This window comes from Anarrhichthys ocellatus, unplaced genomic scaffold, assembly GCF_004355925.1.
Source record: "Anarrhichthys ocellatus isolate YVR2014 unplaced genomic scaffold, GSC_Weel_1.0 scaffold29, whole genome shotgun sequence".
In the NCBI taxonomy this organism is placed as follows: Eukaryota; Metazoa; Chordata; class Actinopteri; order Perciformes; family Anarhichadidae; genus Anarrhichthys; species Anarrhichthys ocellatus.
The window spans coordinates 893,266-912,115 of NW_022280059.1; the positions used below are offsets into that span (position 1 = coordinate 893,266).

Genomic DNA, 18,850 nt, shown 5'->3' on the forward strand with positions numbered 1-18,850 from the left:
CTCTCTCTCTCTCTCTCTCTCTCTCTCTCTCTCTCTCTCTCTCTCTCAAGGCATAATGAACTAATGCATATGATAATAAATATATACAAAACAAAGGCAATCCTCGCACTTGTATCCTACACATATAGACTATATCCCAGGAAGAAAAAGGGAAAACTCAAAATGTTGAAGTTGGTGTTGATGGTTGGTTGTTTCAGGAGACCACAGCACTACGACTTCCTGCGTCCGTGCTATTTGCATAAATAATAATCTCAACACATGAATTGAAAATGAAAAGGTCCTGCTTGTGGACACGTTGGGGTTGGTCACGAGTTAAGTCGTCAAGTTGGCTTACGTCAGCAGCAAATACCAGATCTAATTCAAAGTTTATTGAATGTAACGTTAGACTGTATTAGTTTGATGTTAGAGGATCAATTTTGTTTGTAGATTATATCTGCCCATTCTAATGCCTTAATCACTATATTAACACTGGAAAGACACTATTGCCGATTGCTTTGAACAGGACTTGACTTACTCTGGACCCGGCCTTTGGACTGGGTCTTGATTCACACTCGACTGGACCTGGTCCTGGACTAGACTTGGACTCGATTAAGTTGGCCTTGACTACAGTCCTGTGTGTGTGTGTGTGTGTGTGTGTTTGTGTGCTCACATTGCTGTAGGAAATCCCAGTGCTTGTCCCACTTCTCAGACAGCTCATATTGCTTAGACACCACCTTGTCCAGCCTCTCCTTGATCTGAGAATCAAAATCAGCGACATCAGAATCACAACATCACAGCGGTGAGAGTGTGGGCCTAGTTTTTAGTTTGAGTTCAGTTGTATTTTTGTAGTTTTTTTTGCAGTTCATGTGTGACTTCCTGTCTGGTCTGTTTGTGTTAAAATGGAAATATAAGTATAATATGTAAATAAAACATCTAAATTATATATATATAATTATAATGCACTGCTCCAGTATCCATTGTAGATTATTAACTGAGGTTCATAATCATTTTCGTGTCTCCAGGTCTCACCTCTTCAGCCGCTGGGTTTCGAGCAGCCAGCAGAGTTTTGCCCATCTCGATACACTCCAGGGTGCTCCGGCTGCGAGCCTCCACTTCGCTCTGCAGACTCTGGTGGTAATTCATCAGCACCTCCACTGAGGACACGTCCCTGCAGGACCCACAGAGAGCAGAGACTCAGCTCATCGGGACACAAAAACACCTGCTTGGTTTTTAACCAGTGTGTTGCTCAGAGAAACCTTTAATCAGATCTTTTGTCTAAAGTGTGTCGCAATTAGGGGACTTAGCAGAACTACGTTTTTATTAATGTTTAAATACCTGAAACTACGAATCTGTTTTTGTTAGCTTAGAATCAGCCCTTCATATCTACATAGTGAGCGGGTCTTCTTCACAGAGTCCGCCATGTTGCTACGGTAGCCCAGAACGGACAAACCAAACACTGAAACTGCAGCAACGTGAGCCGCAGAGTTCAAAACCGTCCTACCGCCAGCTGAATTCCATTGCTCATAAAGTATATACAGTATGTTATAACCTGCTTTAGTGCAGATACCTGGGCTTCTCTCCTGTCCCTATCTGACAGATGATCGATTCCATCCACATGATCTGATCTCGGACCATGCTGAAGAACCTCAGCTTGTCCGTCTCGGTGGTGATCTGCACCCGACACTCCTCGCAGGACGTCAGCAGCTCTTTCCACAACTGCATCACTTCGTGCTCGCGGCACGCGATGGCTTCGGCCTTCTCGCCGGCGTACACCGTCCTCAGCTGGGCCGCGCTCTCCTGCAGCTGACGCACCTGGCAGAGTGGGGGGAGCGAATTTTAGGAAGATGCTAAGCCCGAGCGAGGAACAAACTGAATTTATTTTAAAATAGAAAGAGCGTTTTTTTTCCAAACTAAACACAGCTGCTCTGACTGGTGTGTTTAGTCAGGGCCAAATGGTGCAGGCTGTGTCACTGGAGTTGACGAGGAGCAGCTGTGATTTCATTTCGTTCTACAGTAAAATGTAAAAACACTCTTTTTTGTTCCCCAGGAGCATGACAGAGACTAGATGAAGCAAAATGAAATGCAGAGTAAGATGGTAGTTGTGCCACCAAGATTCAGACTCAGACATCAAATATGTTTTACTATCAATCCATATTAAGTTCCACCTTTAAAAACTCATCAAATTTACAGTTTGAAATAAAAGAAAATGAATCACATCAAAATTACCGGCAACAACATGTCTCTAAACTGGGACAGGCTATTTAGTCCATGTGAATTTGGGATTTTGAACATTGCTGTGTTACTGATTCTACTGATTTCCCTACACGAGTCTTGAGGTGAGTGAACACTGCAGCAGATCATTTTACATGTTGTATGTTAATGCGAGTGCTGCTGTACTTGCGTGACGAGCAGCTGAATGTCCTGCTCGAAGCTCTGCAGGAGTCTCTGCAGGGCATTGGTGTTGGCGGTGCTGCCCTGCCGAGCCCGAACCTCCGGCAGCCGTCGGTGCTTGTCCTCGATCTGGGCCAACACCTGAAGAAGAAGAACGTGAAGCGGTACAGAAGTGTTCCGCGTATACAGTGTGTGGTCTGCGTTTTAGACAATGTCTGTGGTATGAGAGGAGAAGTGAGAAATGTCCGTCTGCGATTAAGAAGTTTAACTGCCTCCGAACAATTGTACTCTCCTCTGTGGGTTAAGGAATGCCCATAAATCTATTACAAAAATATACAACAATGAACTCCTGAGAAAATGTCTGTTGGTTTCTTGTCATATTGCATCGTCGTAAAAATGGACAAACTGGAAAATGCTAGAATTTAAGATGTATGAAGACATTAAACAGTTTGTTCTAAAGAAATCTGATCCTTTGAAAAAAAATGAAAAATTGAAAATAATGACCCTGATGTATTGGACTATATAGTGTACATGTTGTGATGCATAGGATAACCCCTCAGAGATCAATAAGGTGGAATAATTGCACCATATTGTATTGCCCTATACTGTAAAAACCACCATGTCATATCTGTGTTTTGTTTCGCCCTCACCTCTCTGCAGTCGGAGAAGAACTTGTGCAGCTGGTGTGAGGCGGCGAGCATCTGCGCCCGGGTCTCCATGAGCTCCAGCAGGTCGGCCCAGGCCTCGTTCACCCCGTCCTTCCACTCAGCGATGGTGGCGGCCTCCGAGTGGCCGTAGTCGATGAGCTCGTCCACCATCTGGTTGACAGCCGTCACCCGCTCCTGCCCCACGCTGCCCGTCTCTGACGCGAACTCTGTGAACTTCTCCTGCAGGACCTGGAGGTGTGTCGGGGGAGGAGGTAAGAGAGGGACAGGAAATGTAAGGAGGGAGTAAATTCTCCATATGCTCTTAGGTGAGTTGGTTATCCACAAATATATTAGCTGCTATAAATTTTTGGATTTCGACTTTATAAAAAGTGTTTCTTCAATCTATTATTCATCCGCAGGCGCCGTCTGTCGACACACTTACGGTGACATGCTCGTAGTCTTGACCCAGTTCCGGCGAGCTGGCGACCACCTCCCTCTGAGCGATCCACTGCTCCAGCTCGTCCACCTCCCTGTTGAGCTGGTAGAGCCAGTACTGCTGCTCCAGGCGGCTCTTCCTCTCCTCCACCAGGTCCTTCAGAGACACGTACAGACGGTCGATCTGAGACTGGCGCTTGCTGATCTGCTCGCTGTGGAAAAAGAGAGGTGATAGTGCATCAGGTCAGGGCAAAACAAAACAAAACAGGGACGCTTTTCAGATCATGACATACAGTCTCCACTAAGTGGCCACTTTATAAGCTTCACAATGATCTAATACTCAGTAGGAAACCCTAAACTGACTGAACTGTCTGCATGTTGTAGCAGAAATCCAGACAATGTTTGTTCCTTCTACTGTCCGGTTTCGGTGAGTCTGTGCCCGCTGCACATTGTAACGCCCGGTTATTTGAGTTACTGCTGCCGTCCTGTCAGCGTGGACCCGTCCGGCCATTCCTTCTATTAAAAGAAGTGTTTTCATCCACAAAACGGACACTCACTGGATGTGTTTTTGGTTTTGCACAATTCTCGGTCAACTTTAGAGACTGTTATGAAAATCAGGAGATGTGCAGTTTTTGAAATACTCAAACCACTCTTCTGATACAGACAATAATTCGTCAGTTGGAGTCAATTAGATCACATTTCCTCCCTTTTCTGAAATGTTGGTCTAAACAGTAACTCCTGACCATGTCTGCATGCCTTTAGATCATATTCATTTAAGTATAAATGAGTGTTAAGACTTTCTTGTGGAAGAACTTTGATTTGTTTGCCAACATCTTTCATTTTCAAAAGCTGAAATTGGTACTAACGAATTGCAAGAAAAAAAGACAAGAAAACAAACAATGCTTGCAGTCCAGTGAGCATTTCTTTAATACAGTAATTAAGTTATTGTCATGTCAGGATTAGTCAAGACACCACATCACTCCTGAACAATGCTATGTGTACTGTACTTTGAGTCCCCATATTTGTCCTCAAAATGTCAAAAATAACCAGCAAGATTAACTGAAAAAGAATTTGGAAAGATCCCTGAGATTATTTTAACTTTTTTAAGAGTTTTAATGGTTGAATTTGGCAACTCATTTCTGAAATCCAACACTTTCTATTGTGGTCATAATGCAGAAAATGAAGAGCATTCCTGTCATGTATTTTGTGGTGACAGAAAATCTCTGTTAGATTGTGTGTGTGTGTGTGTGTGTGTGTGTGTGTGTGTGTGTGTGTGTGTTTACATGCTCACCAGTCTGGATGGCCCATCTCCAGCAGCTGTCGACACTGCTGTGACAGCAGGCCGACGGTCTCGGCGTAGTCCTCGATGGTCTGTTCCAGGATCAAGTGTTTCTTCAGCAGCTGCAGTGTGCTCGGCTCGTCCTGTTGGGAGTAAGACAAGACACACAAGGAAGGAGTCTCACTTTAACAATAACACACGCCGCAATCAGGGTAGTTATAATGACATCTTTATGCACACGCACTTTCCCCTTCTCCTCGTTCATCATGTGCAGCTCCTGCTCGCTCAGCCAGGCCTCCACCTCGGCCGTGTCGAAGTAGTACTGCTGGGCCTGGTACATGGCGTCCAGGATCAGCTGCCTCCTCTCGGTCTCGACCCAGAGCAGAGCCCACAGCTGGGCCAGCTGGTCCAGGCCCGCCCTGACGCAGTCGGCCTCCGGGCTGCGTATGGTGGCGATGATCCCCGCCCTCTCCAGGACGTCGTCGATCCTGCTCCTGTGGCCCTGCAGCTCCCTCTGAAGGGTCTGGAAGAGAGACACGGGGCAATGACAGGAAAGAGGAGGTGACTGCTTTGATTTTGATCTATTGCACTTCTGGCCATCCTGGGAGGGGGATCCCCTCCTCTGTTGCTCTCCCTCGAGTTTCTCCTTGTACGATGCGAGGGTCCAAGGAGGATGTCGTATGTTGTACAGATTGTAAATGGTCCTGATCTGAGGCAAATTTGTGATTTTGAGCTATACAAATAAATTGAATTGAAATGTAATCTTTCTCTATGTTGTTTAAAACAGACAAACTGTTGGACAAGAGCTAAATAACTACAGTACATAATCAGGTGGGTGAGCGGGTATGGAGGGCTATTCTGCTTTTCTTACCTGGTTCTTCTTCATGAGCTGCTGGACTGCCTGCAGAGAGGAGCCGTGCTCCTGAGACATGGCCCATGGGAGGCGCTCCTGGACCCACAACTACAACCGAGACAATATGACACGCAGCAGTCAACACTTTGTGCACATGTACACCTCACTTACCATGGGTGAATCTGTGTATCTAATTAAGATGTAGAGGAATCTAAATTATTTTTTGGACTCCAACAGGGTTGAACATTAATTTTAGGATTGTGTTTAAGATCGTGTGTGCTCGGGAACGACGGTCAAACTCACAATCTCATCCTCCAGGTCTCGTCCGACTTGGTGAACTTCCTTCGACGCCAGCAGGATGCGTCGTCTCTCCTTCAGCGGCTCGATCAGACGCACCATCCTGGCCTCCACAACGGCTTGGCGGCCGGCAACCGTCTCCTTGATCTGTGTCTGCTGTGGGATAGAGGCCACCTGCACCTGGAGCTGCCCCACCTCCTTATACCACATCTCCATCTGGTTCTCCATGGTCTACAGGGGAGGAGGAGGAGGAGGAGAGGGGGAGGAGAGTGAAAGTTATCAAAACGGATGGAGGGAAAAGAGAATGTGTTGATTAGGAGAGAGGGATGGAGGAAGGTCAGAGGACATGTTGTCACGTGGGACAAAATAAAGATGGGATGAATGAGATGTGAGGAATGTGACAGAAATGTAGTTCTGTGTTGTTTTGACTCTCGGGAAACAGTGAATTGACATATTTGATTTTTATTTTGATCAGTGTTATTGTTTAAAGATCAAACAACCAAAACAGCTGCAAATGCTTTCAGATTTGTAAGTCACCATAACGATATTATCACTCAGTCTGAAAGGAGCAGTGTGTAGGATTAGGATTTAGTGTTGAGGTTGCAGATTGCATCCAACCCCTCTGCTCACTCCCTTTCCTAGTGTGTTGGAAAACTATGGTGGCCTTCAGGTTACGTAAAATGCAAAAGGTTCTTTTTAGAGCCAGTGTTTGGTTTGTCCGTTCTAGGCTCCTGTAGAAACACGGACTCAGTGAAGAAGACTTGATCTCTATGTAGACATGAAAGGCTCATTCTAAGCTAACAAAAACACAACGATTCTTAGTTTCAGGTGATTATACACTAATGAAAACATTGTTGTACATTTTAAATCTAATCTCCGCCAATAAATCCCCCTAGTGCCTACACACTGTTCCTATAAATATGTGTATATATACACATAGTGTATATGTAAAAGAGACACAAACACCATAAGAATATATTAATAATTTGTTGCTAGTAACGCCTGAAATTAAAGCATCAAAGTAAAAATGGCAATAACTACAATCTCAGTTTTAATTGTATATATAATTGTATCTATCATTCATTTTCTAATACATGTTGATATATCACTCGTGTTCAGTTCACTGACATGTCATTATTTCATAAAAGATGGACATGAGAGCGAAGATGAGACTAAAAATAACCCAGTGGAGCGAAAGACTAACTGATAGACATGAAGCGTGGTGAAGCTTACTGTACCCCTGGCCAGGACGGATGCTGGCCAGTGGAGTGTGGTTTGGAGTTATGATGATGAGGTAAAGCAGTGCTAATGGCGGCCTGTTAAAGGAAGCTGTAAGCAGAATGCTGTGGGAGAGGAGAGTGAGACATGTCCGGTGAAATGATGAAGTAATAAAAGGATGAATCTGTGAATCAGCCCAGGTCACACCTGCCTGCTGTTTGCTGTGTAAAGACTCGGACGCCTCCAAACCATCACTGTTGGAGGGCAAGCGACGAGTTACATCCCAACATCACATGTACAGAAAAAAAGGATGGTAACAATTTCTGTTACGACCATGTCTATAATGCGTTATCGACATACTTATACTGCGTTATATCTGCTTATAGCAGTGTAGAAGTATAGTTATTGACACAATAAATAATGCTTTATAACAGAGGTTTTCAAAGTGGAGGCTCCAAACTGTTTGAGGGGAGGCTCAGTGAATGGAAGCTTTGTCTGAGGGGAGGCCCACAGTTCCAGACCCCTGCTTTATTACAATAATCATAACTCAATACAAAGCACTTTATTGTGACTTATTAGGTCAAGCATCATATTACTTTATTACTGACTCAGGATCATAATGTAAAATAATTCCCATAGTTGTAACACATTATAATCTTTTGTATAATGCATTATATTGACTGTTATAATGCTTCATTAACACTATTATAAGGCTTTATAAACACTGTTATAATGCTTTATAATGTGATTAGAAGTTACTCTAAGTTGTCATTAAAAAAATATCTATGCAAGAACACAAAACATAAAATATTTTTTAACTTTACTTAAAGAAAAATAAATAACTTATCATCACATTAAAATGCATTATAACATTGATTAAAATTCCTTTAAAAAAAGACTATAATGTATTAAATTATATGGGAATTATTATATACAATGATGCAAAACAAATGTCAGTGAGTGACCAGCAGTTATGAATTCTTATGATACTTGACCTTATAAGGTATTATTAAATACTTATATTGTTATTAATTATTTATGAATATTTATGAGTGCTTATATCTATAATAATACAGTGCTATGAGCAGATTATAATGCATGTTTATAATAGCATTATAGGCACGGACGTCATAGAATGTGTTACCAAAAGGACATTTTTATGTCATGTTTACTACCTGAAATTAAAGCTATTGGATTATGAAATATGGAGTTATTTGAACCTCTGTAGTCATCCGTGTGCGAGTCTACATGGCTGTCTACACCCTCCATGCTTGAGAATGAAGTTGGGGTCAAATGAAAGCTCTATGGTAATGTATTCATTTTGCTTTGATTAAGTTTTGGTTAGTTGGACTGCACGTACATATTTATATATATATATATATATATATATATATATATATATATATATGAATGCATCAGTAACTCATACAGGAAAGACAGATAGCTGGGGTACAGACACTGTTCTGTTTCTGTTGAACAAATACAGTACAAATCTTTTTGTAATTTTTGCTTCTAGGCCTCTGATAATGAATCAAGCAAAAAACAACTAAAGAGGTCAAATCATTACGTAGCTGAACTGATCAACACTCTGCTTATGCAGCCTTTGAAGAGATCTTTTAGAGACACACGATTTGAACCAGAGGGTTTCTGGTTATTTGTGTTTTTTAAATCCTACGTACATGTAGTTTCTTCAGCTGCTTGTTGACAGTGGTGAGGTCCTGGCCCTGGTCCACATAGGCTAGCTGACCCTCCAGTTGGCCCAGTCTCTGGTCCAGGCTTTCGTAGCTCTGCACCAGCAGGTCGGCCTTGTTGGCCTCAAAGAGCTGGCGGGCCTTGGCCTGGGTGGTGCACTCCAGATCCTGCCAGCACTCCCTGATCTCCTCCAGCTTCCTCCGGACCACCGCGCTGAGCTCCGGCTTCTCCTGGATCAGCTGCTGGCCCTCCTGGATGGACGGGATGAGGGACAAAGGGAAGAGCGGTAAAACAGAGGTCAGACTTTTCATGTTTTAACAGGGGACCATTAAAAGCGATAATGACATACAGATTAGGGTTTAATCCCAATCACAAATAGGCAGATAATTAAATGGTAAACGGACTTGTACTTGTATAACGCTTTTCTAGTCCTATGACCACTCAAAGCTCTTTTAACACTCCATGTCTTTGCCATTCACATCCATTCGTTGTTCTTAAAATGAGCACGTTGAGCATGTAGGACTGTTCCACATACAACTGACTGTACTGACCTGGATGCACATTGCACAATGTTTGAAATGCTGATGTAAAAATACAGAAATCTTATATTTTTGAGTGATCATTGACTTTAATACTATGTCTAACAATGCTTGGCTATCGCAAACATCACACCCGCAGCCTCTGAATGCTAACAAAATATAAAATCCATCTAAACTTAACAGAATCTTTACAAACTCAAAATGACACGCTTCAATGAATTTCAGTTGTTTATACAATGAAAACGTGTCAAATATCACTCCCATGAGGCTGTTCCCGGCAGACAGATTACAGGCAATGAACGTGACATTTCATATTCCTCGCAGCTTTAGCGAAGTTCAACATGAATGTAGTTCTTTTGCCTCAATAATTAGTCATACCACCAAATGATAAACTGAACCGCTCAGGTTTATGCATATTTCTCATGGTTGCATTTAGTGTTGCTTGAAATATGACCAATGCATTTTGATTGTAGCTAACGTTAAGCCTTAAAAACAAGTCAATTTCCCGGGTTAGCGTGCTTCTGCTCCCGGTAAAATATGAACCCTTAATACAGACCGTGTAACTAGTGAACATGGAGAGAAGAGTCAATAGCACATACAACACTTCAGGTACACAAGATGCACTTAAAACTACCGAATGTCACGCCATAATCACTGTGCAATATTCAACATGACCTGTTATGATGATAAGGTCGCTACCAACCTCAATCAGTGAGTCTGTGTCTCTACAGAGCACCTGGGAAGTAGGAACATAAACTCATAATCTTTAAGCATGAATCAGTTTCATGTTAATCACTTTTTCCTCATCACTATGCAAATGTGTGCCAAATGATACTCCAAAATCTAATCACATCGTCTGATCTGATAGCATGAGACTAAAGTTTCTATCAGGTGAGTTTCTTAAGCTGTGGTGTCCAAGAGACGGAAGTGAAAAGGAACAATGTGTATTCTGATGAGCAGTAACACTATAATAAAACTACTGGGTGGGTACAATCAAAGAACAAAATAATACATAAACGATAGAGGGTGCAAAATATACCAGAGATCAATTTTAAACATTTTCAAGGGCTGCAGCTCATTAACAATTTCATTATCAGTTAAGGTGATGATTTGTGTATTTACAATCTTTTGTGTGAATAAAATGTCAACAATCTGTGATCACAATGTGTGATTTACATCAGAAAACACAAACCCATTTTTTTTAACAATGATGCAGTCGGTACAAGTCTTCCCATTTGAAAACAACTAATTATTGTAAAAACGATTTACAATTTTAACAAAGTAATCAGTTGACCCCATGACACTGAAAATGAGGCACTGACATTATAGCTGACGATTATTTGATTAATTCATAAGAAAATGATTTGGCGTCAATTTTAACCATCTACGAATCATAAGTGATTTATAAGTTGGTTTGAGCTTCTCAAATGTGAATATTTTCTGGTCCTCTAACAGTGGAATCCTTCCCTCATCCAATTGTAATTCGTATTTTGCTGACTGTGTGTTTGTATGTGCATATGTTGTAGAGAAAAGAAGAGTCACAGAAAACAAGAGGGAAACAAACAAAGAAAAAGAATATATACATATACATATTTCTATATACACACACATACAGTAACTATTACAAAGCTGTAATTCCTTCAGTGTCTCTATATTCATCCCCCCTTTTTAAAAGACAATAGATTCATTTTACAATATGGCTGCTACTGCCTGTACATGTGAAAACAGGATTCACGTTAATAACTCCTCTGGCCTGATGATGGATGAATTTCAGAGGATCACCAAAGTGATTTGAGTTGATCCTGATGGGGGGGGGGGGTCTTAAATGTGCACCAAATCTTATTGGTATTCCACCAAAACAGTTGTTGGAGATGTTTCACTCAAAACCACAGATGTCAACCTCACTCATCATCATCCACGGAGGACAACATCCTGCCGCCTGATTCACTCAGGTGTGAGAATGGTTAGTAAGGATGTCTGTGGTTACGCCACAGTAGCTGCAAGGTGTTAATGTGAGTATTATAAAAGCATGCTGAGTCATAGGTGGATGTCAGATACTACAAAATATATCAGAATTGATGAAAGTATATCTGAATTTATCTTGAAATATATTTTGCAATAAAGGGCATTTTAGTTTGTTATACTATTCAAGAGTGTGTCAAACAATGAAACATGATATATTTTTCTTATGGTAAGTTACTGTGTGTAACACATGTGGAAAACACCATATATGGTAATTCATTTGACAACATAGTGTGGGATCATTGTCTATTCCCGCGATCAGCTGATTGCGCTGAGGAAACCGTGGCCGCTGTCCGGCGCCAGGCCTGAGATCCCGGCGGAGCTACGGAGAAGGGCTCGGGGCTGCAGGTCGGGCGCTAAGCGGAGGGCGAAGAGGAGGAAATATAAACCTTCGGTACCGGCGATCATAACGGGGAACGTTTAATATATTCCACAATGTCTTGCAAATGTATTACTAAATGTATGGCAAAGTACCAGATCTCCATATATGGAAAATATATTTCTATTGCATAAATGACGAGACGTGAAATCCTATTTCCTACATTAAAAAAAGGTTACAATGAAAAAGATAAAAATACAACCACTATTGGTTTAAAGTCCTGAACCAGCCAAGTACAAGTGAAGAAGAAAAAGAAGTAGCAGAAGGAGAAGAAGCTGCAGTTAACTCCAAGAGGACGACGGGGTTATAATGCATCTCACGGACTCATAGAGAGGAATTAAAAGCTGTACAGTAGGCTGCACTACACCACCCATTGTCCTCTCATTCCCAGCATTGGTGCGTTACGTCAGCTTTCGCTCTGGTGTAGTGTTTCCCTGCATGCTGCTGATACGTGCCGTCCTCTGTGGTGAGTGGGCGGGCTGCGTGGGCTTCGAGCAGCTTCACCCACCGACTCAGAGCTGCTACTCCGCTCTCGCACACACTCAGCCCTGCAGTTCAAAGAGGATCATGATGTTCCACTGCTCACGCTAGTGTCGGCAGAGATCCGTCAGGTAACCTGATCCAAAGCCGTGTGAGGGAAAAATCCATGTTGAGTGCTAAGTTTTCTTTGGAAAGTTTAAAGGTGCAATGTGTAAAAAGATCTGGCAGGAATATTAGTTTGAAACATTCAGATGAACTAACATTATCAGTGTTAATGTCTGTGTATTGTGTATCTACTGAAACGAGCACGCTAACCAGCTAACCCCAGGCCCGTCCTGTCTTATACCACTTGTATCCCGAGAGCCGATAGTGAGTCACTGTAGCGTCCAGTCGGTCCTCAGTCCAACGAGAGGACGAAGAAGTAGGGCTTGATGTTGAAGATATATATGCACGTTTCGATTGATTGTTTGTTTGCTGGATTGAATCTAAAGTGTCAGAAATGGAAAGAAAACAACCGCAGGAGACAGACTTTCAGTCAGCGGTTAGCTCGAATTCAGCCAGCACGAACTCCAGCGCTGGGGGGGGCGGGGGGGGTCAACCTGCTCTTCTCCAAGTGAAGTAGTTTCCTGGTGGCGGGGAGGTGTTTCAGGTTCCTGCCTCTTTGGATTTAATCCAATCAACAAACTATGAAAACGTACACGGACCATAAAGCCCCTGGTTAGTGTCACAGTAAACACACGGACGGCTAACGTAAACTAGAGGCCGACGCCTGAAGATTATAAGATAGCGTTATATGATAGTGTTATTGTGACCTTCTCTCAAGAGTTTCAGCAGTTTGGCTGAACGTTGCTTATTCTTGCCTGCTGTTAGTTAGTAGCAGGCTTTTTTACATTTTTCTTCATAACTGATGAGTGTAGATTGACATTGTATGGATACAGTAGTAGAGGTGAAACGCTGCCCCCTACTTGTTTGGAGAATGTGGCCAGAAATGACACATTGCACCTTTAAGAAGCATTTGACTGACTTTAGACGTGAAGATCAGTTTGCTCGCTGTAAATACAGTTTTGTCTTCTCTACTGTCATCAAAGTGATCTTGGCTTGAGCTCGGAGACATATTAATCTTTACTAGCATGCGTTACACACTGGGGACGAGGAGTTTGAAAGACATTGGTGATTACCGCGCTACCAAGTTGCATTATGGGAATTAAAAAGACCAAGTGTTTTTTGCAGCTGGACTTAAACTCAGGGTATCTCTGACCCGCTGTGTTGATTTTGACCATTCTTTTTTATTCTGTATCTTGTAAATTGCCCCACTTCATGGTAGTCATTGGAGTACCCATTTAATGTCACCCCGTCTAACATGGTCATAACTTTGTTGCAAGTCATTCCCCTCTCTCCCCTCATTTCCTGTCCGCCTCTACACCATCAACTGTCCTATGAAGGCGAAAATGCATGAAAAACAAAATCTTGAAAAAAAGACAGGAAGTAGTCCTCTAAAACCCTATCTTGTACCAATACAACACTACCGTCTTTTAGTAATCATGCTAATAAGGAAGAGCTACCCTCCTGTGATTGAAGATGGTTCAGGGAGCGAGGACTCCTGACACAACGCTGCTGCAGACAGTAACAGATGGGCCGTCCTTATTCTGCTGTCTGGTCTGTATATTACAGCAGACATCTGCTCCTGAGCGTCACCGCTGGTCACAGTGTCTGTCACGCTCAGGCCACTGCAGCTATAGTGTCAATATTTACTCTGAGTGTGAAAAATAAATCTGCTCGTCCGACCAAACAGCGAAAAACCTCAGAAACTTCCAGGATGCAGCTTTGGCTTTTAAAAACGGATTATTGGTGACATTTTCAAACTATATTCTGCTCGTAGTGGAGAACTCAGTAGTGCATAGCTCTTTCCTCGGGGGAAATCCTCTAGGAAACAGGAAGTGATGCAAGCAATAGTAGCAGCAATAGCTGTCCATGCTATATATATATATATACTAAGTCAAAGCAGCACGCAGTGCGTTTACTCAGATTTATACTCAAAGCAAATAGAATGCACACAAAATATTTGAAGCGTGCACACGAAATGCAATTTCCAAAAGAAACAGAATTGACATTCCAAAGTGGCAGTTTGATTGACAGCGGACAACACACGTATTGCATTATTCCATGTTAGTATAAAATAGGATAGCATGATCTTTTTTGACAAACTAACCGCTTCAACAAGAAACTATAGTGATTACTACATATTATTTATTGTCTATAGTGTAATTTGTATGTAGTATGGTTCCGGGATACAGCTAAAGAAAAGATCACCTGGAAATCATCCTCATGTTTCACTCATAATATGTATTATTGGTTATGATGTTAAAGGGAAGGAAAAATAAAATTGCTCACCAAACACATACAGCATGAACTGAGAACATGTTGCCCAACTGCATCTTTGTACCAGGGATATTTTGTGAAATTCATCACTGCTCATGTTGTCTCATGTTGTTACGGCAGAACTGAGGTATAAAAATAAAAAAGGCATCATACAAGCAGCCTGCTCTGGCTAACAGAGTGGAGGTTAGAGATATGCACTTACTACAAACACACACACACACACACACACTGTGAGAGGGCATATTTCCCAGAAGGTGCCCATCTAGAGCCGGGAGACGAGCACTGTGAGCACCCGTCTGCCTAAAAAAAGTGCCCTCCTCTCCACCGTGCTGCTGTAAAAGCATCACTTTGACTGGAGAAGGACTGAACCCTTTTTGTCTTTTTCAGCTGCCCTGAGTATGTCTTTTTTTTTGGGTACATTTTACTGAGAGCATCAGACAGCCCAGAGTGCTCCAGGATTTGGGAGGTAAAGGACAAAACACTCTGTTGGGATTCATTTCATTTCACTGCACTTTCCTAACTGATATAAACTTAAAGTACCCAACAAAGGTCAACCACAACAATAAGAATTGAATCAGTTGTGGAACCACGACCCTCTTGTAGAAATCATGTTTACGGTTTACTGTTAAAACTGTAGTTTCTTTGAAATCTTACTAGAATAAACAGACTATAATTACTAGTGCAGCTAGTGAACGTGGAGCTCTGTTTGTGAACAGCAGGGTTGCAGCTCAGGCGGAGGAAGCTTGCGTATAATATCACTGTGAGACACATTGAGGTCAGAATCAGGAACTAGATAACGACCGGCTGCGGTTGCCGTAGCTTTTGCTTGTTCGCTTGTTTCAATGGATGGAAAATACTGCAAAATACTACACCCATTTAACTGTAGCTATGACTAGAATAGCCAAATATAATGTAAAACAATATGGGGAATATAATGTGGAACAAAGAGCAGCAGAGTGGAACCTTTAGCTGTGTGTGGGCGGGTTTACGATTCACTACTGAATCTACTGCAGCAGAATCTCAAACACCCTGAATACCACTGTCCATGAAAATATGGCTACAATGCAATCATGCAAATCATATCTCAGCATCTAGACCGTTTCTTAAGTTGCAACTACAGCCCTGAAATCTGTTTTTATATCAGAGGAACACTTCTAGCTTTCTCTGTCTCGGTTCAGTCCTGCTCTTTATGCTTTGCTGGCGTGAATGCTGCATGGACAGTGCTGCCAAAGCATCGAAATAAAACTGGAATGGATCGATCGCGCATACAAATACGGCAGATCTCCGTCTCAGTTAAACATTTGCGCTCAGTGAGAGTACTGGTATCATCACAGCTCCATTGATCTTCTCGCCGCATGCACACGTACCTCCAGACCCGCTCACACACACACAAGCCTGCACAACCACCCTCATTCACGCACACACTTTCTTATATATTGCAGAGCCAGCACAAAAGCTACAGGTCAAGGCTTAATGCACACAGGGCTTTCTGAAGTGAGGCACTAATGTGCATGCATAATTTAGGTTAAGCCAACTCATTCAGCAAAAAGATGACCAACGCTGTCCGAAACTCCAGTTCATGACAGAACACCGTCCATCAGCCTCAGATACTAGCGGGGCATAGAAACATGAGGCTAACATGAGGCTAACATGAGGCTAACACGAGGCTAACACGAGGCTAACACGAGGCTAACATGCTAAATGTCAAGATGCTGACCATAACATATGTGCATGGTAACTTTTAGCATGTAACATTTAAAATGTCAGTAAGTAGGAATCGGTAAAAAAAAAGCCCATTGGATTCAGGCGAGGAACTGCGTAGGGGGGAAGCCGTGTTCGGTGTGTACTCACACACTCCCCCACACCGTCGTGTTACACAAACAAATACAATCTGCTGCAACTGAGGCGAAATCGCCCGTCACAGCCAGCAGCTTCTGTTTGGTCTAAATCACAGCAGAGCTGCATTACAGAATGACGAAGCACATCTTTACAAGCAACTCGTCTTCTGAACATAGACTGTTTATAAGAAGTGGACGCAGTCATCGTGACGTCACCCATTGGTTGGTGGACTGCTGTTATGAAGCCTCGAGTTCGGCGATTTCGCCAACGCCATCTTGGATTACAGCTGTTGCCATGCTGTTTTTTGTTTTGCAACAGATGAACTGAAGTTACCATATTTGGAATGTGGAGGAGTGACAGAGACGCTGTCAATCACAGTTAGCCCGCTCTGCTTTATGGTCTATTTCACTCGAGGGGCGACTGTGGCTAAGTGGAGAGCAGGGCCGTCCTTCAATCAGAGGTTGGATTCCCGGCTCCGCTAGTCGCATGATGATGTGTCCTGGGGCAAGACACTTAACCCCAAAATTGTGCCTACAGTGTGATAGGATCTGAATTGTAAGTCGCTTTGGATAAAAGCGTCTGCTAAATGACTGTAATGTAAAATTGGACTCTAAATGGTCTCTAAATAGCATTATTGGTTGAGAAACTTCTGGATATTCGTCTTTTGTCATTTTATTTCAAATGTTTTCACACAGATCATTCATTTATTCACTCCCTTGTCATAGTTTCACGTTATAGATATGATCCACATTAAATCATATTTATCTATCTGGCCCGTAAAGGAAGCCCAGCCATCCTGCAGCGACACAACAGCAGCGTTATCAATGAATCAATGCATTACACACTAAGAGCACTGCAAACCTCAGCTTATTAGATTCAGCCCTCTATACTTCACGACATTAACACCTACTGTACTGAATCTCAGCACTCCCGGTCTGTCTGACATCACTTCCTGTTAAATCTTGACATGTTTCCTGTCCCCTGCCAGAGAGAGAGAGAGAGAGAGAGAGAGAGAGAGAGAGAGAGAGAGAGAGAGAGAGAGAAACAACCTTCATACGTGAGCTGCACGAAGAGAGGTTGGAAGACGAGGAGATGGGGATTGGACAGTTGTTGCCTGGCAACCAGCACAAGCACAGGAAGAGTAGACGTCACAACAGGAACTGACACAGCACAAAAATGCATCCTTTTTTTGTTTGGGGCGGGGGGGGCATTTACAGCATTCACAGCATTTACACAACATAACCGAGAGCAACTTATTTCAAATATTCTGGTCTGAAAATGACCATTTGGTCCTGAACACTACTTAGCCTTCCAGATGGCCGTGTTGTCTGTTTTGGGGACCTCTGATAGATCTGACAGACGAGCAGTTCATGTCAGCTACAGGAAAAATAGAATATAGTTTCCAGGACAACACAAGATTTCAACATGGGTCATTTTTTGCAAGACAATTTTTGCAATTTTTTCCAGGTTTCCAGGACACGTGGGAACCCTGCAGACACACACACACACACACACACACACACACACACACTCTTACAGATCGCTGACGCTAACCAAAAAAACAGACAATGTGCTTCGCAGAGTCCTTCACGGTTCTTACTCAATTACATAAATAGACTGGAGACTCTCAGAGGACACAAGCAGAGAGACACAAGCAGGACACGAGGAGCAGAGTGTTTGGACAGGAAGTACCAGGTACCAGTGAACAGTACCACAATCAGCCAAAATAAAACTAAAATGTTGTTACGTCATGTTTGTTAATAAAGTTTTATTATTTAATTTTTTTTTAGAAAAATGTCATACAAATCTATTCATATCAGGACTCCAGCTCCTTATCAGTACTGCAAAGACAACATGCCAAATCCATTGAATGTTTTCTGGCAAAAGAAAGGTTTAAGTTGCTAAGCAACGGGGTGAAGATGGAAGCCACGTACGACTTCAGAAGCAAAACCCAGTCCATCTGCCAAGAGCTAGACGGCCTGGTGTCACTACAGTCTGCTACTGAAGAGCATGAGATGGGACCAGTAGAGGACACGTCTGTACCGCCATACTGGTGATACTGGCATCATATTATCCACTGCCTGATATTAAACATAACCTAAACCTAAATATGTTCATCATAATAAAACAACAATTCTTGATCTGTAAACTGCTCTTTATAATAGGGCAATTTGTACATATATACATATATATATACATATATATATATATATATACATATATACATATACATATATATATATATATATACATATATATATACATATATACATATATATACATATACATATACATACATATATACATATATATACATATATATATACATACATACATATATATACATATACATATACATACATATATACATATATATACATATATATATACATACATACATATATATATATATACATACAT

At 42.1% G+C, this 18,850-nt stretch overlaps 1 protein-coding gene across 6 annotated transcripts in view; it reads right to left on the reverse strand.

The window, feature by feature from the left end:
- The window catches only part of sptbn4b (spectrin, beta, non-erythrocytic 4b), an 81,711-nt gene that overhangs the window by 14,593 nt on the left and 48,268 nt on the right, over positions 1–18,850 (reverse strand). For all 6 annotated transcript variants that reach the window (XM_031863550.1, XM_031863548.1, XM_031863554.1 and 3 more), the window contains 11 exons: positions 8,779–9,042; positions 5,888–6,112; positions 5,603–5,692; positions 4,976–5,254; positions 4,744–4,874; positions 3,460–3,664; positions 3,021–3,266; positions 2,377–2,511; positions 1,547–1,791; positions 1,009–1,147; positions 650–734 (listed from right to left, as the gene is read on the reverse strand). In XM_031863550.1, the coding sequence (XP_031719410.1) occupies positions 650–734; positions 1,009–1,147; positions 1,547–1,791; positions 2,377–2,511; positions 3,021–3,266; positions 3,460–3,664; positions 4,744–4,874; positions 4,976–5,254; positions 5,603–5,692; positions 5,888–6,112; positions 8,779–9,042 (2,044 nt within the window). The remainder of the gene's footprint in view (positions 1–649; positions 735–1,008; positions 1,148–1,546; positions 1,792–2,376; positions 2,512–3,020; positions 3,267–3,459; positions 3,665–4,743; positions 4,875–4,975; positions 5,255–5,602; positions 5,693–5,887; positions 6,113–8,778; positions 9,043–18,850) is intronic.